The 20,706-nt window shown below is 41.2% G+C and overlaps 3 protein-coding genes across 5 annotated transcripts in view; 1 reads left to right on the top strand and 2 right to left on the bottom strand.

Annotated features, from left to right (window-relative positions):
• Positions 1-1,803, top strand: part of agla (amylo-alpha-1, 6-glucosidase, 4-alpha-glucanotransferase a) — a 35,983-nt gene extending 34,180 nt beyond the window's left edge. For both annotated transcript variants that reach the window (XM_056390978.1, XM_056390977.1), the window contains exon 35: positions 95-1,803. In XM_056390978.1, coding sequence (XP_056246953.1) covers positions 95-212 — 118 coding nt within the window. In that variant the 3' untranslated portion in view covers positions 213-1,803. The remainder of the gene's footprint in view (positions 1-94) is intronic.
• A 2,274-nt stretch (positions 1,804-4,077) lies between these two features.
• On the bottom strand, positions 4,078-10,754 carry si:ch73-14h1.2 (putative ferric-chelate reductase 1). The gene is made up of 7 exons (XM_056392113.1): positions 10,656-10,754; positions 8,992-9,196; positions 7,920-7,997; positions 7,640-7,716; positions 5,729-5,826; positions 5,334-5,424; positions 4,078-4,270 (listed from the first exon to the last, which is right to left on the bottom strand). The coding sequence occupies exons 2-7, from the start codon at positions 9,194-9,196 to the stop codon at positions 4,211-4,213; spliced, it is 609 nt and encodes a 202-aa protein (XP_056248088.1). The 5' UTR covers positions 10,656-10,754; the 3' UTR covers positions 4,078-4,210.
• A 1,125-nt stretch (positions 10,755-11,879) lies between these two features.
• Positions 11,880-20,706, bottom strand: part of si:ch211-267e7.3 (ADAMTS-like protein 2) — a 31,909-nt gene continuing 23,082 nt past the window's right edge. For both annotated transcript variants that reach the window (XM_056390474.1, XM_056390475.1), the window contains 9 exons: positions 19,976-20,339; positions 19,098-19,198; positions 18,680-18,806; positions 16,928-17,141; positions 16,104-16,259; positions 15,841-16,011; positions 15,555-15,731; positions 14,823-14,976; positions 11,880-14,646 (listed from right to left, as the gene is read on the bottom strand). In XM_056390474.1, coding sequence (XP_056246449.1) covers positions 14,498-14,646; positions 14,823-14,976; positions 15,555-15,731; positions 15,841-16,011; positions 16,104-16,259; positions 16,928-17,141; positions 18,680-18,806; positions 19,098-19,198; positions 19,976-20,339 — 1,613 coding nt within the window. In that variant the 3' untranslated portion in view covers positions 11,880-14,497. The remainder of the gene's footprint in view (positions 14,647-14,822; positions 14,977-15,554; positions 15,732-15,840; positions 16,012-16,103; positions 16,260-16,927; positions 17,142-18,679; positions 18,807-19,097; positions 19,199-19,975; positions 20,340-20,706) is intronic.

Here is a 20,706-nt window from a genome sequence, read left to right as displayed (position 1 = left end):
GTCTCTTCACCACCTCCTCTTCCTCCTCCTCCTCCTCCTCCTCACTGTGTGTGTGGTGCTGTGTATAACTCTCATTTGTCCTCTGCTTCCTCAGGTCTCCGTGGAAGGGTCTGCCAGAACTGACCAATGAGAACGGCCAGTACTGCCCATTTAGCTGTGAGACCCAAGCCTGGTCTCTGGCCACTGTGCTGGAGGTCCTCTATGACCTTTAGATGACCTTAGCGTAGCAGTCAACCTGTACCCTGGTGTCACACTTCCTGTTGAAGTTTGACTGAGGAGACGTCACTGAAACACACCACGGCCTCAGTCTGTGAATCACCAGGTTCAGTCGTGACCTCTGACCTCTCGCTTAGTGATCAGAGTTTTCATACTGCGTTTAAACCTGTTTTGATGGACTTTACTTAGACTTATTTTACTTGTGGTTAACTTTAACACATCTGGGCGAGGAGCTGTTTGAGTCAGTTTAGTTTCAGACTGATGGTCAGGTGACTAGTTAGTTAAAGCTTTTTAAAACCTTTCTCCACTGAACAGCTCGTGTCTTTCTTATGTCTGTTGGCCTTTATCTCCAAGGCCTGAGTTCCCATGTTGCACTGAGAGTTTAGATTTTCTTCCTTCATGTAGAAACCATGAAACATAAATGTAGCGTATTTACAGCAGTTATTTTGAAACCAGCAGCAGCTTCAGAGCAGATGTGGTGCCAGTTTTTTTAGTGTTAATAATCACAAAAGTACTTTGGGTGCACTGATGGTCCTGAATTATCTTTAAACCTACAGATCTACCTGAACCTAACAGAGCGCTGCTCCTGTAGAAAAGCCAACACAGTATTTGATTCTGTCTGTATATTTTTATTTGACAGGGCTCTCCTGTTTTCTGTCCAAACAAAATGAAAATCTGTTTTTACCAGTCTGACTTTCTCAAAAGAGAAACTAATCAAATCACATTTTATCAATTGGACAGAAAGAAAAAACTGTGTCACCCAGCGACTCTTGTAGCAGTGATTGTTTTCTCTCTGATGTGTAAGTTCCTGCAACTTCACCTCCACAGTCAATACAAACATCTCTGACTTTATTCAGTGGAATTGAGAATGTTTTAAAAACATTTTGAGGAAACAATAATATTAGTATCATCTACCTTACTGTTCTTAATGAACTGTGATAAATTATAATAAGAATGATCACACCATTCACTGTGCATTAACACACTTTAACCCTTGAACAAACAGACTCTTATGGAACTGAACTAACCCGTCACTGTGTTTACACCTGGAGTCCTACCTCCTCACTGTCCTTATCGCCTTCTGTCTCAACAAGTGACCTGAACACCTGAACGCACCACCAGGTGACTGACCACCAGCTGCAGCACCAGTGATGTGCAGAGTTCTGTAATTTGTCCCTGAACGCACCACCTGATGCCTTCACACATGAAATAAATCCCTGTCAGTCTTCCAGCTGTTCCACCTGTGTATCATGTCTACAGTGTGAATGTCAGTATCACTCAGCTGTGTCTTCATGTGAAACAAACGCTCTGTGCATGAACGTAGCTTTTCTCCTCGTGTGTGTTACGATGCTATAGACGTCTGATGAGTCTCCGTTGTCTTGTCCCTGCAGATGTTGAACATGTGGTGAATTTTAACATAAAACATCAGCGTTTCTCTGAAAGAGAGGAAACCTGGTGAGAACAGAACATGTAGAACACAAACTCATACAGTTGCTGTGTCAGTAGTTTGAGAAGCCTCTGTGTGTATCCGCACTAACACGTGTCACTGGTTTAACTGTTCTGTGTTTTAAAATCCTCTCGACTTGATCACCTGGTCTCCGTCAGTTCTTTCCTCAGCAGAATTATTCTATTTATTTAAATTCATTTTATTTTTATTGGTGAAGCAAACACGTGATTTAACATAAATGTCACACACCATCACATCACATACATGCAAACAGTACCAAGGTGGGACCGGCATTACAGTGGACAGAGACCAGAGTGAAGTGTAGAGGATGAAGTGATGTGGTTCTCAACTGTAGGAGAGAAAGAAGAAAATAAAAAAACAGCTGTTCCTGAGTTCAGGGCAAATCATGGTGGAGCCACAAACAAAAGTCCAGCCTTTAGTCTTTTCACTGGATTCTCAACATGCACATCAGAAGAGTCTGTGATCCACCCTGAGGTTTAGACCAAGCAGTTTGAAGACAATCTGAAGCTCATCATGTCTCTGAGGTTTATCAGGGCTCTATTCAGGAGAGCAGGTTTAACTAACTCTGACTCTAATCCTGAACTCTGAGTTGATGAACCCTGAGATGGAAACTCTGAGGGTTTGGTTCTAGAACAGCTGATCTAAGTTCGTTCAATCAACTCGGAGAATGTTCACGTTTAACCATGTGCATGAGGGATATGAAAAGCCATCATCAATCGATTCACCATGGCAAAGAGTAAATAAAGAGCAGAGCCTCCATTTTAATGCAGTGGAGCCAGAGAAATGAGTGTGTGACATTAAACCACATTCATCTTTAAAACAACAGCAGCAGTGACAGAGTCTGAGCTGGAGAAAAGAGTCGATAAGTTTTTTTTCAGCGTTTTATTCCATTATATTTAGTATTTATCCATTCTATTACATTTTATTCCACAAGACACATTATTTATCAGACTTATTTACTTAATTCAAAGAGCTGGAATCTGCTGTTTGTTAGATTAAATGTTTAAATATATTTATTCAGCTGTGACCTGATGGAGACAAAGTTCTGCTGCAGCAGAAAATGAAGATATAAATGGAACAGATCAGACAGACGGTTATAGATATATAAACTGGGCCTCTGGATAAGTGCTGTTGCAGGAGCTGGCTGTCCTGATCTGCATCTATCACACAAAAGACACACAAATAAAAAACAAAAGGAATAAAAGATATAAAATGCCGAAACAAGGGAAGAATGGCACTAAAGAAGAAACAAGGTGACGCCGTGATGGAAGAGGAAATGGAAGAAATCAGAAAATCCCTGAGCTTTATGTCAGAGGAGAGAAGCAAACTTGCCAAACTAAAGTATAACTATCGAACTACAGACCAATTTATCTCCTTCCACAATTCAAAAAAATATTAGAAAAATTCAATCACTTGATAGAAAAACACAATTTACTGAGTGATCAGCAATATGGCTTTAGATTAAACCGATCTACAGCAACAGACAAAAAGAATTCACCATAGATTATTAATGAGCAAACTGGAAAGACATGGGATTAGAGGAGTAGCACACAAATGGCTCAGTAACTACTGTGAAAATAGACATCAATATGTGCAAATAAACTGACTTGTTGAGGGTCACATGTGGGGTCCCACAAGGGTCAGTGCTGGGTCCATATTGTAAATATTGTACATAAATGATATTTGTAATTTGTCCAAATTGTTTAATTTTGTTTTGTTTGCTGATGATACAAATTTGCTAAACTTTAGCAGGTTAGCTTCACAGAGTAACTCACCATGGTAACCGTTTAGCAGGTTAGCTTCACAGAGTAACTCACCATGGTAACCGTTTAGCAGGTTAGCTTCACAGAGTAAGTAACAGAAAACCCAGTTTCCCTCCTCTCAGTGTTAAACTGCTTCCTGAAATAGACCAGTGGACTCTGTGTCTTGTGGTGATGATGACCCTCAGGTTCAGGTCATGAAGGTTTCTCTTTGAAACATGTTGCGTACATCGTCCTCGACTTGCTGTGCAGTTTTTCTTTAGCATGCAGATGGTTTCTGCTCATCCTCAGGTGACCAACTCATTTGCCATTTTATACTTTTCCTTTGTGAAATTGTTTTTTTATAAAGTACACAAGATGTTGACAAACCAACCGCCTCTGACATCTCTGATGGATGTTTGAGCTTCATTATTATATTATTCACGTGCATCGTTATCTCCTTACACAACGGACTCTTTACACAGCTCCACCTCAGTCAGCTCGCTTTCACTTTGCATATGAGCAGTTTCCTCTGCACAGAGGCGTTCTTTCTTTCCATTATTCTTTTACATCATTATTTTGTTAAGTTAAGTTGAACCTGGTGAAAGAATTTACATCAACTAACGCAGGCAACACAACATTCTCAGTAAAGTTGTTTATTTTCAAGTTCACCAAAAACGTTAGAATTATTTCTGTTTCCATTTTCACCAACAACAGCCGGAACAGTCAGTTATATGGATACATGTTCTGCAAGAGGTGTGTGTGTGTGTGTGTGTGTGTGTGTGTGTCAGCAGTAGGCAGACAGACCCAGCAGGTTGATGAAGATCAGAGCTGAGGAGGAGACGACCTGAAGAAAAAGAGAGAGAAAGTTGTCAGGCAGAGCTTTGACATGAAAATGCCACATCAAAGTTTAGTGCAAACATCTCATCTAACAGGATTCTTAAAACAAGATCAGTGCTGTTTCTCACACGCTGCACCTGTACAGATCTTTGCCATCTCATTGGCTATCATAGATCAATCACTTTAGTCCACACTCAAATATCTCATTAACTATTCAATTGCCACAAATTGTTGCACAGACATCCGTGGTCCCCAGACAAGGGGGTCCAGGGGGGGCGTCCAGTGATGACCCCCTGACTTTTCCTCTAGTGCCACCATGAGGTCGATGTGTTTGGTTCTGAGTGAAATGTTTCTACGGCCACTGGTTTTTAGGTTTTCGGTTATCTGCTGAAATATGTCAACACCTACTGGATGTTTTGGGATAAAATGTGGGTCTCTGTTTACTTCTCATGTGACTTCTCATCTAGCGCCATCATCAGGACACATACCTGCAGAAATACAGTCACCTCAGCCTCAGCTGATTCTCATCAGTGGTGGGGTCACTGTAATCACTTCATCCTTGAGTCCAAGTGAACATTTTTGCCAAATTCTAAGAAGTTCCTTCAAGGCGTTATTGAGATATCGTGTTCTCAGGACCAAAACTGTGTTTTACGAGTTCACCGCGCCTGTGACCTTTGACCTATGACCCCCAAAATCTAATCAGTTCATTCCTTGAGTCCTAGTGAATGTTTGTGCAAAATCTGAAGAAGTTTCGTCAAGGTGTTACTGAGATATCATGTCAATGCGACCGGAACAGAAGGATGGATGGACAGACAGACAGACCTGAATACAATAAGTCTGACTGTTGCTGACGCGGAGGAATAAAAATGAATAAGTTGTTGGAAAACTAACGATGTTTACAATATGTTGAAACCTTTTTCATGCCTGAGTGGAACAAACAGTGTAGCAACAACAAATAACATTCAACTGCTGATTAAGACAAGTGACATTTACAGTCTGTCATAGTCTATACAGATAATCCAGCTCATCCTCTGAACAGTCAGTCAGTCAGTGAATCAGTCAGTACTCACTCCAGCTGCAGAGTTTCCACTGGTGTCCAGTCTCAGAGAGCTGCTGTTCAGCTGAACCCAGAATGTTGTGTAGTCCTGGACCAGAGTGGCACTGTCAACAACATCATCATCGTCATCATCGTCATTAACAACAACAACAAGGACATGAAAACTGAGTCAGTGAGATGTTGTGGTGTCATTGTGATGGATGTGACACAGTCTGATGGATGAGACCTCGGCTGCAGTAACAGACACTGGACTCACACATTTACGATTATGTCCCATGATGCTTTAATAAATACTTCAGAAGCTTTTCCACTAATAAAATTAGGTTAAGATTAAAACCAGACCTGGGTAAGGGTGGTAAATGATCCTTGTGTGTGTGTGTGTGTGTGTGTGTGTGTGTAACTGTCTACCTGAAGTAGATATCTCTGTAGTTACTGTTGCTAGGTGCCTCCCAGTTCAGCTGGACCTTCTTCCTCTTGGCTCCTGATGCCTGACTAACAGTTGAGTTCTACAAACATACGTGCATCCATTAAGCTCAGCAGTATAGTGTTTTGTTAAAGCTCCATATTTTCTTCTTCTCCTGTGTTTTATTTGAAATGTTGAAGATGTATTTGTGATATATTTCTGATTTTAGGATCCAAAAACCATCTCAGTGTAGTTTTACATCTCCTCTCTCAGGCTTCTCTCTGGAGCTCTAGTAACAACGGGTTGGTGAGCCAATCAGAAGAGAGGAGGCTCTGAGCTTCTCCTCTGATTGGCTGACTGTTTTCTAAGTGATCCAATAAAAATATAGCAGACTTCAGGTAAACACTCAGAGAAACCAAATCCTGCAAGGCTGGATGGTGGGTCCAGGTGGGCGGGGCTTTGGGTCTGGCTGAGAGCAGTGACTGCTTTGTTGTGACATCACAAAGTTCCAGAAGTCCTGACGGCTGGTTTTAAGGCTCAGTTTCTGAATACAGGCTGTGAGCATTTCTCTGTGGACTGAGGCTTTGATACTTTCACAGTATTAATATACAGTGGCAAGAAGAAGTATGTGAGCCCTTTGGAATGACCTGGTTTTCTGCACTGACTCCACCTAAGTCACAAACGTAAACAAACACAGTGTCTCTAAACTAATACAACACAATCTATTATAATATTTTACATCTTTATTGATCACAGCCATTAAACATTCACAGCGATGGTGGAAACAGTAAGTGAACCCATGAATTTAATGACTGGTTGAACCTCATTTAGCTCCAATAGCCTCAAACAGGATCTTCCAGTAGCTGCTGATCAGACCTGCTCAGTGTTCAGGAAGAAGTCTGGACTGTTCTTCTTTGTGAAACTGGTACATCCCAAAGACAAAACACCACACAATCAAAAAAGCAACCTGATATATGCGGTCAAATGCAGTGAGGAGTGCAATGACCTATATATTGGGGAAACAAAACAACCGTTAAACAAACGTATGGCCCAACACAGAAGGGCAAACTCTTCAGGCCCTGTCTCAGCTGTCTACTCCCACCTAAAGGAAAAGGCACACTCCTTTGAAGACAGCAATGTCGAAATCTTGGACAGGGAGGACAGATGGTTTGAGAGGGGAGTCAAGGAAGCCATCTATGTAAAAGTGGAGAGGCCATCGCTAAACAGGGGAGGGGGTCTGCGACACCATCTATCCCCCATCTACAATGTCGCCCTTTCATCGGTACCCAGGAGAGTCAACAACATAACCTCAGACGACTCTCAACGATCGTCATCCACCAGGGGCTCACCTGACCCTAACGACTGTCGTTCACACGGGATAACAACAGGGTCACCTGACCCTAACGACGGTCGTCCACATGAGACCACAACAATGGTCAGGTGAAACCAGTACTTTCACAGGTACTTTGGTGGACCCACCCACAAGAGGTTAAATACCTGGGTCCTACTCCACTTTCTTGGTCAGACTAGTGCGGACTAGAGAGACCAATACATAAAAACTGATGAAGCCGCTTGGATAAGAGGCGAAACGTCTTCCACAGACAAATATAAGTCCAGTTGCCTTCGATTTAATTTGAGAAAGAGATAACTATGACCTGGAGGAATGAGAACTTTCACAGACAATATAATGATTTGTGTGTTATTATTAAAATAGATTGTGTTTGTTCATAATCGTAACTTGGATGAAGGTCTGATCATATTTAAGGACAAATGCATACATACGTACATGGAGGTCATTCTAAAGGGTTCACTTATTTTTTTTATGTTTGCTATTACTATAATATCCAGGCCTGAGGACCACAACCTCAGGATGTGAGTGAGCAAAGAAACAGCAGAGATGTAACACTGACACATACCTCCATGTTTTTACAGTGCAGTGCAGTGATCAGGGTGGAGTTAATGTTGGTGAACTTTCCTACGGGCCACAGCAGAGCTGGAAACAGAAACACAAAGTTCATCCACACAGGTGCTGGGACTAAACCTTTATCCTGTAAAACCTTCCAAAAATACAAAAAGCTCTAAATAATAAGTGGCCGTGATGAATCTGAGCCTTCATTTCATGACAAAGAAAAACCTTCAGACAACACATGACAAATAAACATGTACACACTCACACACATTTAAGGGGTTTTGTACCTTGTCCCTCTCTGCTCCTGGCCTGTAAAAGGAAACCCTGGAGCTCTGTGGAGCTGTTGTTCACCACCTCCACCGTCACTGCAGGAGACAATTAAGAGAGAGATTCATGGTTTTATCACACGGGCTCAGTGGAGAAGCTGTGAGGATAAACTGGGGTTGGAAAGGGGTAATATGGGAGAGGTGAGTGTTGGTGGAGAGAGAAGGGAGGAGAGGGGAGGATTTCTCTGTATGTGCAGCTAGTGTGAAAAAGCTGCTCAGTTGGAATGTGTTAATGACGTCTCATGCTGGAGGAGAAAAGAGAGGGATGCAGTGAGGTCAAAGTAAATTCCTCCAAACATGACTTGTGACCTCTGAACTGTTATTCAACGCCCCTGAGACAGAGGGCGGGGTCAAGGAGAGTTAGAGGGGAGTAGAGAGTGAAGAGGAGAGACAGAGCACCTAGAGAAAGAATGATGCTGGGGGAGAGAGAATAATTACATACAGAACAGGAATCACCTCCTGGTGGTCGTCTGCCTCCTCCACTCAGACTAGTTTCAGGTTACATCCCTGTTTGTCCAGAGTCAAATAAAATATGAACCATCTGTGTGACATTTTGTCATAATTGCTGTGAAGTCTTGAGTGATGGCTAAAAAGTGTTTTCTGAGGTCAAACTGACCGCGACCTTTGATCCCCAAAATCTAATCAGTTTCTCCTTGAGTCAAGGTGAACATTTGTCAAAATCGGAAGAAATTCCCTCAAGGTGTTGCAGAGATATTGTGTTCTCAAGCCCAAAACCACATTTTGTGAGGTCACCACGACCTTGACCTTTCACCACCAAAATCTAATCAGTTCATTCTTGAGTCCTAGTGAATGTTTGTGCCAGATTTGAAGAAACTCTGTCAGGGTGTTAGTGAGAGATTGTGTCCATGACAATGAGATGGACAGACAAGCCAGAAACAAAATGTAGTGAAAATAAAACATTTAGAAATACAAAGAGTGAGCACATTTACATAAAGCAGGTTGTTCATTAGAATCCTTTAATATTTTGCATTAGAAACATTCAGTCCATGGGAACGACGCAGCGCGGATGTACCTGTAATGACGCCACCAGGCCTGTAGGTGGCGCTAGAGGTGGACAGTGTGAATGGTGGGCTACTGGTGGAAGGGGCGTAGGGCGGGTGCACTGGCATCATGTTGCCACAGGAGAACGCCACCGAGCCGTTGGGGAAACACACACATTCTTCCACACAGCACACACACATCAGCACGAGCAGTGACACAGAGGCTTTGAGAGGCATCTGGAACAGACGGGACACAGCAGAGCCAGATGTTAGTCTCACAGAGGAACAGCGCGTTATCACTGTAACACCAGGAACAGGAAGGAGGGACACAAATGAAATGAGACCCTTGGAGACCTGCAGTGAAAACAATAATGGAAGAATTTCCCAAGAATGTAATAAGTCCCAGAAATGCACATACACAGGCTCATGGACATGCAACCCCATCTGGGTTTTATTGAGCAGGTTGTTTCCCCACAGAGTCTGTGATATCAAATGCTCCAGAGTCCCAGTCTGGGTCTGATAGCTCATTAAACTATGTTTAAATCTACAGTGGAAATAATAAAGGATAACTATTCCATAGTTTTCCTCTGGTAAACAAATCCTTTAAAGATGCATTAGTCCATTTCTCAGTCCTCTCTCACTTCATGAACCTGTTTGTGGCTCATTGGTTCCTATTGAAGATGTAAACCTTTAAAGAATATATATATCAAGTTTCATTTTTAAAACGTGTTTACTGCTCTAATAATTATCCCCATCATTTAATTATCTGTTTGTTCTGTACTGTTTCAGATTAAACTTTGTGACCTCTGTGTGAGTAACTGTTTGGTTGGGGCATTTGCCACGTTTCAGATGTTTAAAACTTGTTAACAGTTCCACCACTCAGATTATTTTATTTATCTATTGTTTCACAAAATGCAAAAATTAGAGAAAAGTAATAAAGAAGGATGTATCAGAAGCTTTTATCTTCTTTATTCATCTCACGACCTCTCAGATTCATCTGGTGACCATTACAAGGGGACTGAACCCTAGGTTAGAAAACCACTGGACTAGTAAAGCAACTTTTGCTGCTTGACTACCTGTAACTTTAACTCATAATACTTTTGTACTTCAAATGCACATATTTTTCTTGTGCTATTTTTACGCTTCTGCACTGGTGCCTTTACCAAAATAAAAGATCTAAGAACTTCTTCCACTCAGTGCAACTGTGTGTCTCATCGATACGCTTTTAATAATAATCAAATAATGAAGTTCCTACCTTACGCCAGAGTATTAGGGCCACATTGAGGAAAAGAAAGTCTGAAACTTTGAGAATAAAATCATAATATTATGAGAATAAAGTTGTAAATTTAGGTTACATGTTGTTTTAAAGGGGAAATATCACAAGCTTTAAAATGAGGAACGTGAAGCATCCTGTGAAGTTCTACTTTATGCAATAACATGGCCATTAGTGATTTATACTCACACAATTACTAATAATATCACTACCTTTGAAAATGTGTAACAGTTTAGATTTCTGATTTGCATTTTCTTGTCACTTTTACAAAGTTTTTATGCGAAATCAATTCAATATAAATTCTTGAATTTAAAAGAATCATCTGTTATGTTACCAAGTGTCATAATTAATTTAATTAGTTCATTAGTTTCCCCTTCTCTCACTGCAAATGTCTGTCCAAAAGTGAAAGTGTTCACCTTCTACCTGGAGCTGTTTTTCTTCTCCTGGTCTGGAATCCTCTGTAACTGCAAAAGACTGAACTATTCCTGTATCTGCAGATGAAATGAAGGGAAACCACCTTGATGTCCTCTCACCAGCTGTCTGGAAGCCAAAGACCCACACTGCTTTGTGGAGACCAGTTCAGATGTAGTAATTGGTGTGCGTTCATGTGTGTGATTTGGTTTCACCAAGGAGTCATCCACTGGGATCCCAACTCTTGTAACCATGACAATGCTAGTTGATAATGCTGGGGTGAGAGGGGTGAGTATTCTGAACAACACAATGGTCAATAATGACACTCTCACATACACACAGAGGAAACAGGTCATGTTTCTGATGATAGCTTAATGTACACAGCTCCGCTCTCTTATTCATTCAAACCAGTATGTACCTTTATATCTCTATGTTTGGTTCCCATTCATTTCCAGCTTGAATTACCACTGTTAAGTTGGTAACCACTGAAACTTAAGCTTTTCACTTTGCTCGGGTGCTTGATTTTCAGGTTTTCAAAAGTCTCACACAACCTGGAGCTTTCTTCAGGAAGTAGTTAACATGCGAGGGTCAGTCCAGTCAGAGGTCAAACACAGGTGCTCATCACAAACAGCCGGTCTTTTATTCTTTATGTGTGATACAGTAAACAAAATCAACAGCAGCAGCTCTGTGGGCAGAATAACAACAGGTAAACAACACTTTGGGAGAGACAGACAGTCTTGTTTACACAGTGTATTGAATAGATGAGTTTGGCCCCAACAGTCTTCACTGGCAGCCACAGCACCACATTCCTACTCCCCAGCTACTTCTGTGTTGTGCTGTGTTTGTACTATTCTTATATTTTCAAGCAGAAACTCCAGTGATGTATTTTCCATTTAGTTCTTACTTAAAAACCTCCTCAGATGAAAATCAAGTGTTTAATCATGTTAACATCTATATGATGTTTTTATATAATACAGACATATGATGAGTGAAATAATCATCAACACCATGACTGAGTGTTTCCATCTTGAACTGCAGTGAACGAATGACAGTCTCATAAAAAAGTTAAGAAAAACCTAAGGAACCAATCCTGTCAACTTATGGGGATGGGGGGCGGGAGAGAGAGATGATGTTTCCTCCTGTACCCATCTTGATGCTCTCTGCTCTGTCACCTGTTCACCTGGAGCAAGCAGGTGGTGGGCGGGGCACGAGGCCTTATCAGGAAGTAAGAGCAGATGAGCTTCAAACCCAGTTTAATGTGTGAAAACCAAGTTCAACTAAATATGAATCATAGCAGAGGATTTTACAGAGTTTAAAACATGTCTGGAGAGGAACTTTAAGCCGTCACATCTGAAGTATCTACAGGAGTATAACAGGTTCTGAGAAGTTCATGCACCTGCAGATGCATCAACTTTTCAAATTATTTCAATTGCTCTTAAGAAAATGTGTGTCATATTGTGCTGTTTTTCCCAGAGAAATATGGGAAGATAAACATCAGATTTATCTTTGTAGCCTGATACTGTCTGAAAGCTCATTAAAGATAGAAGATGATCATCAAAGACACATACATACAGAGCCATCTGGGTTTTGCTCCTGTTACTGTAAATGATGAGAACGAGACTTTTGAGATGCTGCACAAGTCCAGGTCCTCAGCAGCCCTGATCTATAATTACTTCTGTTTCTACATGTGTCAAACACGTTAAATGTGTAAATAGGTTTTTTGAAGATTTGCTTCATTTTTGACAGATGTTGCTATGCTAGCAGTTTCCCACTATCTCCAGTCTTTGTGCTAAGCTAGGCTAAAAATATCCTGGATCTCTCTACTCCAGACACGCAGTGGTGAAACTGATGTTGATCTTCTCATGTGAGTCTGAGTAAAACAATAAACAAGCAACTTCAACCTTTTATGTAAAAGTGGAGTTAAGTTATTAATGTTTGTTGGACTGCAGCCAGACTTGTGCCTCTACAGAGATACACATACATGTTTGTGAACCTGGGCAGTGATGTGTGGTATGGGAAACCACAGGTTGTTACAGAGGAACCACATCTCCCAAACCTCAACAACGTAAACATTATACAAGTACAACACACAGGCAGAAAAAAAAACAGAAAAAGAAAATGCCATGTTTGTCTGTGAATGACCCCTGTGCACGTTCTCTGTTTCAGCCTTTGTTTGTTGTCAGTGTTAGCATCTGTGACCCAGCTACTGTTGGTCTATGTTAACATAACCATTACTGCTGTTAGACTTTCAGAGATATTCTTTGAATGCATTTAAAAACAAAAGTATTAAATGACTTCTGTCAGCTACTGTTGTGTTTAGTCCAGTTGCCATTGACTGGTGCCCGTCTGGATGTCGTAGTAGTTTAGATGCTACATCCAGGTTCACTGCTACATGAATTTCCCCTAGGGGATAAATAAAGAATCTATCTATCTATCTATCTATCTATCTATCTATCTATCTATCTATCTATCTATCTATCTATCTATCTATCTATCTATCTATTTGTGTGCACCTACTGGACGTATGAAAAACAGGACTGGACCGAGGCTGAGGGGGTAGGCCACACTATTTCGCTGGGGCTGGTTTCATAAAGACAGATTTTAACTGAGTCTAAATTCATCCGTTGCACAAAGCAGTTTAGTTCTTGACCATTTAAGACATTATTTTTCAATATAAAAAAATTGGCCGACTGAAGAACCTCATTCAACCCATCAGCCACATTTACCCGGCAGAACATGTTTGTCTACTGGAAGAATTCAACTGTTACAAGGACGTTTTACATGAAGAGCAAAACAATGAAAAAAAACAACTGATTTGGTCTCTAAAAACTATTTCCCTTCTCTTTGCTCTCTCCATAACAATATTAGCAAAAATTACAAGCCATGTTTTCCTGTTTTTTGTTGTTGAATGCTACTGGACAGTGCAGTCCATGGTAACATTGGTTTTAGGCCTAGTTAGCCTGGGGGTGAGGTGTTTTTCTTAAAATGAGTCAGTCTTTATTATTGTGAAACAGTCTGACTGACATCAGACTGATCTTCGAGCAGAATGAAGACTGGACCAACACTACAGAGCAGTCTGAGATATCTGTGTAAACCAGCCCCTGGTCTAGTCTGTCTTGGTCTGTTTCCACACTAATGACAAAGTTGCCGTAGGTCTTTCATGTACTTTGTATACATATAAGGGAAAAATAGCACCTTGAGAAGAAGTGAGGGAATGGACAGATTTTAGACATATAGACTGGAGTTACTTTGAGTGATGGAGATAGGAATGGACGGACAAAGAGTCCTAAAAATGGTGAGAAGGGTGGAAATATAAAAGCAACAAACACTGGAGGAAGGAAATTTTTCAAAAGACTGGTTTCATCTTCTGTTAGCTGAACAGATGAACAGACATCCCAGTGAATCTTCACATTGTCTGGGGAGGAGGTTGTCAGTGAATAGATTTAGTAGCACACTTGCTAAATGGTCAGAGGAAGTAGGCTAAAGCCTTGTACGTTGTGTCAGTGCTTTAGGTAAATGTCCAGTTGTAAAATAGTGACACAAAGCAGGAAGTGGGCTCTGTCTATCCATCTGTCTCTTTTTGCACTAGGAGGTAATTATGATCAATTGATCTTTAGTAGTGATGATGCTACTTCCTTAAAAGAGGCGTGAGGGACCAAGAGTAAAAGGATAACAGTGACAAGTAGAAGGCAGTGACCACAGGTTGACCTCTGTTATCAGTGATAATCTAACAGTAACAAGGTAAATGTCCATACGTTGCTAGCAACAGGCGTTTGTGTGGTAGGAATGTGGTGTGACTTTTGGTACCAGTGGTTGGTGCTGAGGAGTCGAGGTGAGAGGTTACAGTGAAGACTTCAGGATCTTGGTGCCTTACAGGACTGGCAGCAGGCCTTTCTGTAGTACCAATGGGAACACAGCTTCACCTTTAGCACCAGGGCACAGTTGGCTGTTGGCTTGTCCTGGCAGGAGTCGTCTACTGCCACTGATTCTGCCGGGGCTGCCACTGGATATACACACAGAGGCCATGAAAATTATGAATTAATTCATTAAGGCACAGCACAAAAACAACAGTCACAGTGACGCATCTACAGTTCGTTTATCCTCTACTGACAGAGCTGAAAGTGCACTGAAATGTTGCATCAGCTGCAGGAAATGCGCATGCTGCGTTTGTTTTTGTACCTGGTGCGTCTGTCGGACAGCTCTGGATTTCACAGCTCTGTCTGGCTTCTGGCTTGAGGGCAGAGTCGCAGCTGTGGCCCCTGGTTACAAGCTCCTCCCCCTGGTAACACTTGACTTCTCGAACCTGAACACCACTCCCACAGGTCTTACTGCACTGAGGGGGCAAGAGGGAACAGAACTTTTCATTTTCCTCTACATACTATCAGTTCAAATACAGCCGGACACACAAAACGAGATATAACCGACATTAAAAAAAGAGTGCAGACATCACACACAGACAGTTTTTAAAAAAATAATTATTAATCTTTATTTTTTTATTTTCATGTAGAATGAGAATAAAATATCTGATGATACAACCTGAATATTATTCAGTCTTTTATTTACACAGTTGAATAGTTTTATTTTGTGAAATGTGATTTAAATCTTTATTAAATTGACTCTAAATATTCAGGAACAATAACAGCTGCTTTATATGATGTAGTCTGTTTAAATTCACTGATAATATTAACAACATAAATCTTGACATTAAAACAACTTTCTGTTTAAATTTATGAAGCTGCTGCTTATTGTATATTAAAGATGTTTTTATTGCGGTAAACAAGCCATTTTCACAAAGAGACAGTTTGAGAGGATTTATGAGGGGACAGTCATTTATACAAATAGTCCACCATGGTTTTAGATCTCTATGATAGTGAAGTGTCTGGTGATGCATCAGTGTGTAGGCCGAGTTACCTGGGACCAGGATGTGGTGAACCATTTGGAACAAGGTCTCTGGAAGCAAGAGGAGCTGGTCTCTGGTTTGTTGCTTTGGTCACAGCTACTGTCTGGAAACTCTTTGAACACACCACTTTCCAGCCCAGCACACACCACCTGACGCTGCCGCACACCGCGGCCACACGTAGCATTACACTGACACACCCACAAACAACAAAAAAACTTAACACATCTGTGTGGACTGACTCCCACTGCCATCACCCCAACCCCCTACCACCACCACCACTAGCCAAAATCTGTTTACCTGTTGCCATTCCTGTTCAACCCAGTGGGGGGCACAGTTTCTGTCACCACAGGGATAGATGGCCAGTGGGCGCAGTGATTGGTCACACTGCTCCTCTGACATCACTATCCCACCTGACGATCGACATGTCACTGCACGCACCATCCTCCCCTCTCCACACACACCTGAGCACTGGCACATCAACACATTTTTAAGTTCAATGTAAAACTGATGTTGTCAATTTCATAAACTAATTTCATAAACAACTGTGTTGTTAAACTCACAGGTCCCCAGTCAGAAACTGTCCATCTTCTGTCGCAGGGAGGGCCCTCACATTCCTGACTCTCTATTGGCTGAGACGATTTGTTACATAGAGTCATTTCCATGGAGCAACGAACCTCCCGAGTCCGAACACCCCGAGAGCCACAACGTGCCGAGCACTGACACACACACACACACATACAAATTTGAAATTTGTTACAGGCGTGGAGTACTGTTACAACTCCTTTTCAGTGTTTCACTGGTACTTTATCATTTATGCTTTGGTCATTTAGAAATCAATTTCATGAGATATTGCTCCATTCATTTGTGTTTTCATGGCAGGGGTAATTCTCTCTTTGAATCTCAAACTTGCCACCGTGGAGGGGTTTGTGTAATCTAGTGTTCCAGGGAGCAGCGCTGTGAGGAATCAGGCTCTTGGGTGGGTTGACTAATGTTTGACAAATTCTGTCTCAAGAAGACTGTGTTTGATTTTAGAAGATTTAAGAGCACTGGAGCTCAGCTGGGTGCAGCCTGAAAATGTAAAGTGGGACCACCCCTGGACTCATCAACGATCATGTAGCTAGGAGTCAGTTGCAAGGGTCTGCGTCAGGGCCAGGTGTAGTGTAGTCAGCAATGCTTTGTAATGGTGCATTTTAGAAAACAATGCTCTCAGTTCACCAGTTAATATTTCTTTCATCCTCACATACAGTCCCAAGATTTCTGTAGTGATTAAAATAATGAAACTGTTTATACATGCAGTCAGGACCTGTATTCAAATACAATGAATACACCAGCAATGAAGACGGTCAACATCACAACATCAGAAACATTGCACTTGTTTTATTACCTCTGACCACTCAGACACCTCCCACTGTGGTCCACAGCTCTGGCCATGGCAGACCTTTCTATTGGCTGGTTTATGCAGGTCATGTGACAGACACAGCGAATCGTAGACAGAGGAGTCAAGACCGGGTGACAGCATCTTCCAGCAGCGCACGGTGCGGTACTGAACACCCTCACCACAGGTTCGAGAGCACTCACTCCAGCCACTGGTCTCCCACCTGAGGAGGAAGTGGAAAGATGGTGGAGTTGGCAAAGTTCCAGTCAAAGTTAATAAAGCTTCAGGTTTATTAAATGAGTAAAGTACCATTTTACTCACATTCAGAGACGTCACACTTCCTTCCAGCAATAGTTTATATTTTTACCTCAATATGAAATTCTTGTTTGAATCTTTTGGAACATTTTAAAACCAGTATGTCCAGAATTTCGATTGGTTCTTGTTTGTAGAAAAATTATGCCGGTGAAACTTAATAGTATACTGATTGTTGTTGCATTCACACCATTCATCTTCGTGTCCCCAAGACAGTGAGTCTAGTATCAGCTGGTTTAATTCTAGTGTCAGCTGGTTTCAATCTAGTACCAGCTGGTTTCAGTCTAGTATCAGTTGGTCTAGTATCAGCTGGTTTCAGTGTAGTGTCAGCTGGTTTCAGTGTAGTGTCAGCTGGTTTCAGTGTAGTGTCAGCTGGTTTCAGTGTAGTGTCAGCTGGTTTCAATCTAATGTCAGCTGGTTTCAGTGTAGTGTCAGCTGGTTTCAGTGTAGTGTCAGCTGGTTTCAGTGTAGTGTCAGCTGGTTTCAGTGTAGTGTCAGCTGGTTTCAGTCTAATGTCAGCTGGTTTCAGTCTAGTATCAACTGGTTTCAGTGTAGTGTCAGCTGGTTTCAGTCTAATGTCAGCTGGTTTCAGTCTAGTGTCAGTTGGTTTCAGTCTAGTATCAGCTAGTTTCTCTATGCATCAGCTAGTTCTTCCACTCTTCTTCTCTTCCGTCCTCCTCTCTGTGCTGACATATACAGTATTTTAATTCAGCTGAATTCACTTTAAAGCTGTTCTCATTGACATGTTTTTCTGTTTGTGTTTTCCTGGCTGTTCACACCAGACGTCATGTCCACTTTAACCCTGCTTCTATGGAAAATAGCTATGGGTAAATGCCTAAATCTATGGACAAAGTTCTCAATATTGCAGACTGTGAACGCCTCCTAATAGAACCTGTCTGTCTATGTAACTCAATAACTCAACTCTATCACTTAGTCCCGGACACTGGCATTGACAGGGCTGGCCTTGCTGTTGCGGTCCAAGCCATCAAGAAAATAAAAACAAACTATAGATATCTGAAAGAACTGTAGGTCTGCATGACCTTTTAAAATAATGGAGATAAAATTCAAAATCTTACGGGAATTTGATTTGAAATACGTAATCCTAATCAATTGATTTAACCAACTTCTCAACTCAACTAACTTCCAGACATGCAGATAGTTTTTGAATCTCAACTGCAAATTTTGAAAGTGGTGAAAACAAAAATCTCAAGCCTATTCTTTGATTTGTGCTTTGATTAGTTTTATTTAGTTTTCTCTCAATACTTGAGAAATTTGACAACATAAATTCAGATGGTGTCTTCCTCTGGTGCTTTTCTGATCTGCCACACAATTTACATATTCGCCATATGTAAATGAAACTTTGCTAAACTGTTAAGACTTTGGCAAATGTTACTATGTGTAGTTTGTGTCAGTTGGTCAGTTAGTAGGTTAAATTAGTATAGGCAGTACCTTGGAGGACATTCCTTCCCAGTGCAGAACTCGTGTGTGGGCTCTGGCCTGGTCACAGAGTCACAGTAACTGTCATCCACTTCAGTGCCATCATACCGAACACACAAGGCGTAGCTAGTGGTGATACCTGGTCTCACACACACACACACACACACACACACACACACACAGTGTGTACACAGAGTACAGACAGAGATCAACAACAGATATCTGTATGCTCTACACTGCATGTATAGAACTATGTTTGGACTGTGGTTGGCTGAGGACGCCTGATATGTGATTTAACATCCAGTCAAACACAAATATTTTCTGTGGCAATGGAAGAACAATTTTCACAAGTTGCTTTATCAAAGATTCGAAATTCAATAAATGTGGGTCTTATAATATTGTTACCTGTATATTGAAGATATGAGTTTACCTGTTGTACAGGTGGAGCTGCATGGAGCGTAAGCAGAAACCTTCCAGCGATACATGTCTGCCAGACTAATATCTGGTTCCAGACCCACATCGAAGTCATTGCTAGAGAGAGACAGAGACAAAGACAGGCAAGCAGAGTTTTGAAACCTGATGTATTTCATAAAAACCTACTAAAGTATCAATTATTTTGCTTACACAACAAGAGGAATTTAATGTTAATGTAAATGAAGTTTAATTTAAAAAAAAAATATGGTAGCAGCTTCTACACAGTCATTAAAACAGTGTGGATAAGACTGATCTTAATGATAACGTAGCCCTCATTCAGTGTGTTCATATGCACTTAAGTAACCAGATTACTCAGAGAAATATGGGTAATTGGGAATTGTTATATGATTATGCTGTCTGTAAATCTGTATGCACAGCAACAGTGCAGATCTTTTTCTCATAGTGCAGACGTGTTAGAATTCAACAAACAGCGTGGAGACTTAACACTTCTGGAAGTTAGTTTGTGTTTGTTCTAGTTAGACTTAAAAATGAATTATTTTAAACGCAAAGACATATCACTCTGTAAAATGGTCTCTCCTTTCATCCTACCGCTTCACTTTCCTGTCTGCAGTCTTTTGTCATGCACATGCACACTTATAAAAAGCCCTTTAGAAACCCGGTCAACCATGTACAATTTAAGAAATGAACTTACTGGAAAACGCCAACTGTGGCCTGGTTACTTACATGCATGTAAAAACAATGATTACGAATAATAAGCACAGGGTAAATGCATGACGATCAGGATTGACAGTGTAATTAGCACTAAATATTCATGCTGATGAATATCATGTAGCATAAATGAGTAGTGAACAACGTACAGCTGTTCCCTCCTACCTCTCTGTGTTGGCTGCCTGAACTGCAGACACCTGCTGCAGCTGCACCAAGATGGCAGTGTGTGTGTCTGGGTGTCTGCCAGGTTCCGTTTCTATGTGTATGACAGAGTGTGTGTCAGTAACCGTGAGCATGTCTGGGTGTAATTCCAACTGTGTGTCTGTGTGTGTGTCTGTGTCTGTGGAGGACACTGTCTCCATGTGTGTTTCTGCTGGTGACTGTGGATCAGTGAGTGTGTGTTTAACAGAGTATCCGTTTGATTCTGTGAAGGAGTGTGTGTTTGAGGTAGTCTGGTTGTAGTGTAGGTCCTCCAGCAGGAGATAGGGGGCCTCTTCAGGCAGGGCTGCAGAATGAATACTTTGACTACCTGTGAATGGACATAAACAATGACCTTAGGGTTTTAACACATCCTGAGATATTTGACATGAACTAATGCAAACCAGTGACATAAGAAATGTTATTTAAGAGATTAAGCTAAACTGCTTTATTTTCTTTTTTAATAATTACTAAAATAAAATCATGTTTTATTTATCATTGCTGGTAATTTTTATGATCTCTTTATATGGGGTCAAAGGTCTAGTACAGATACATAATGGCAAGCTGGAGTTGCTGGTGCCAAGTGAGTTGTATATTTTATTCTTTCCAGATCTGAGCAATGCAGGGAATGTATGAAGTCAATGGTGCCAACTAGCATCACATTCATTTTACTCCTCCTCCTTAAAAGCTTTGGTATG

This window comes from Seriola aureovittata, chromosome 12 (genome assembly GCF_021018895.1).
Source record: "Seriola aureovittata isolate HTS-2021-v1 ecotype China chromosome 12, ASM2101889v1, whole genome shotgun sequence".
Lineage (NCBI taxonomy): Eukaryota > Metazoa > Chordata > Actinopteri > Carangiformes > Carangidae > Seriola > Seriola aureovittata.
Note: the sequence above shows the minus strand (reverse complement) of the source record. Positions and strands in the feature narration are given on the sequence as shown.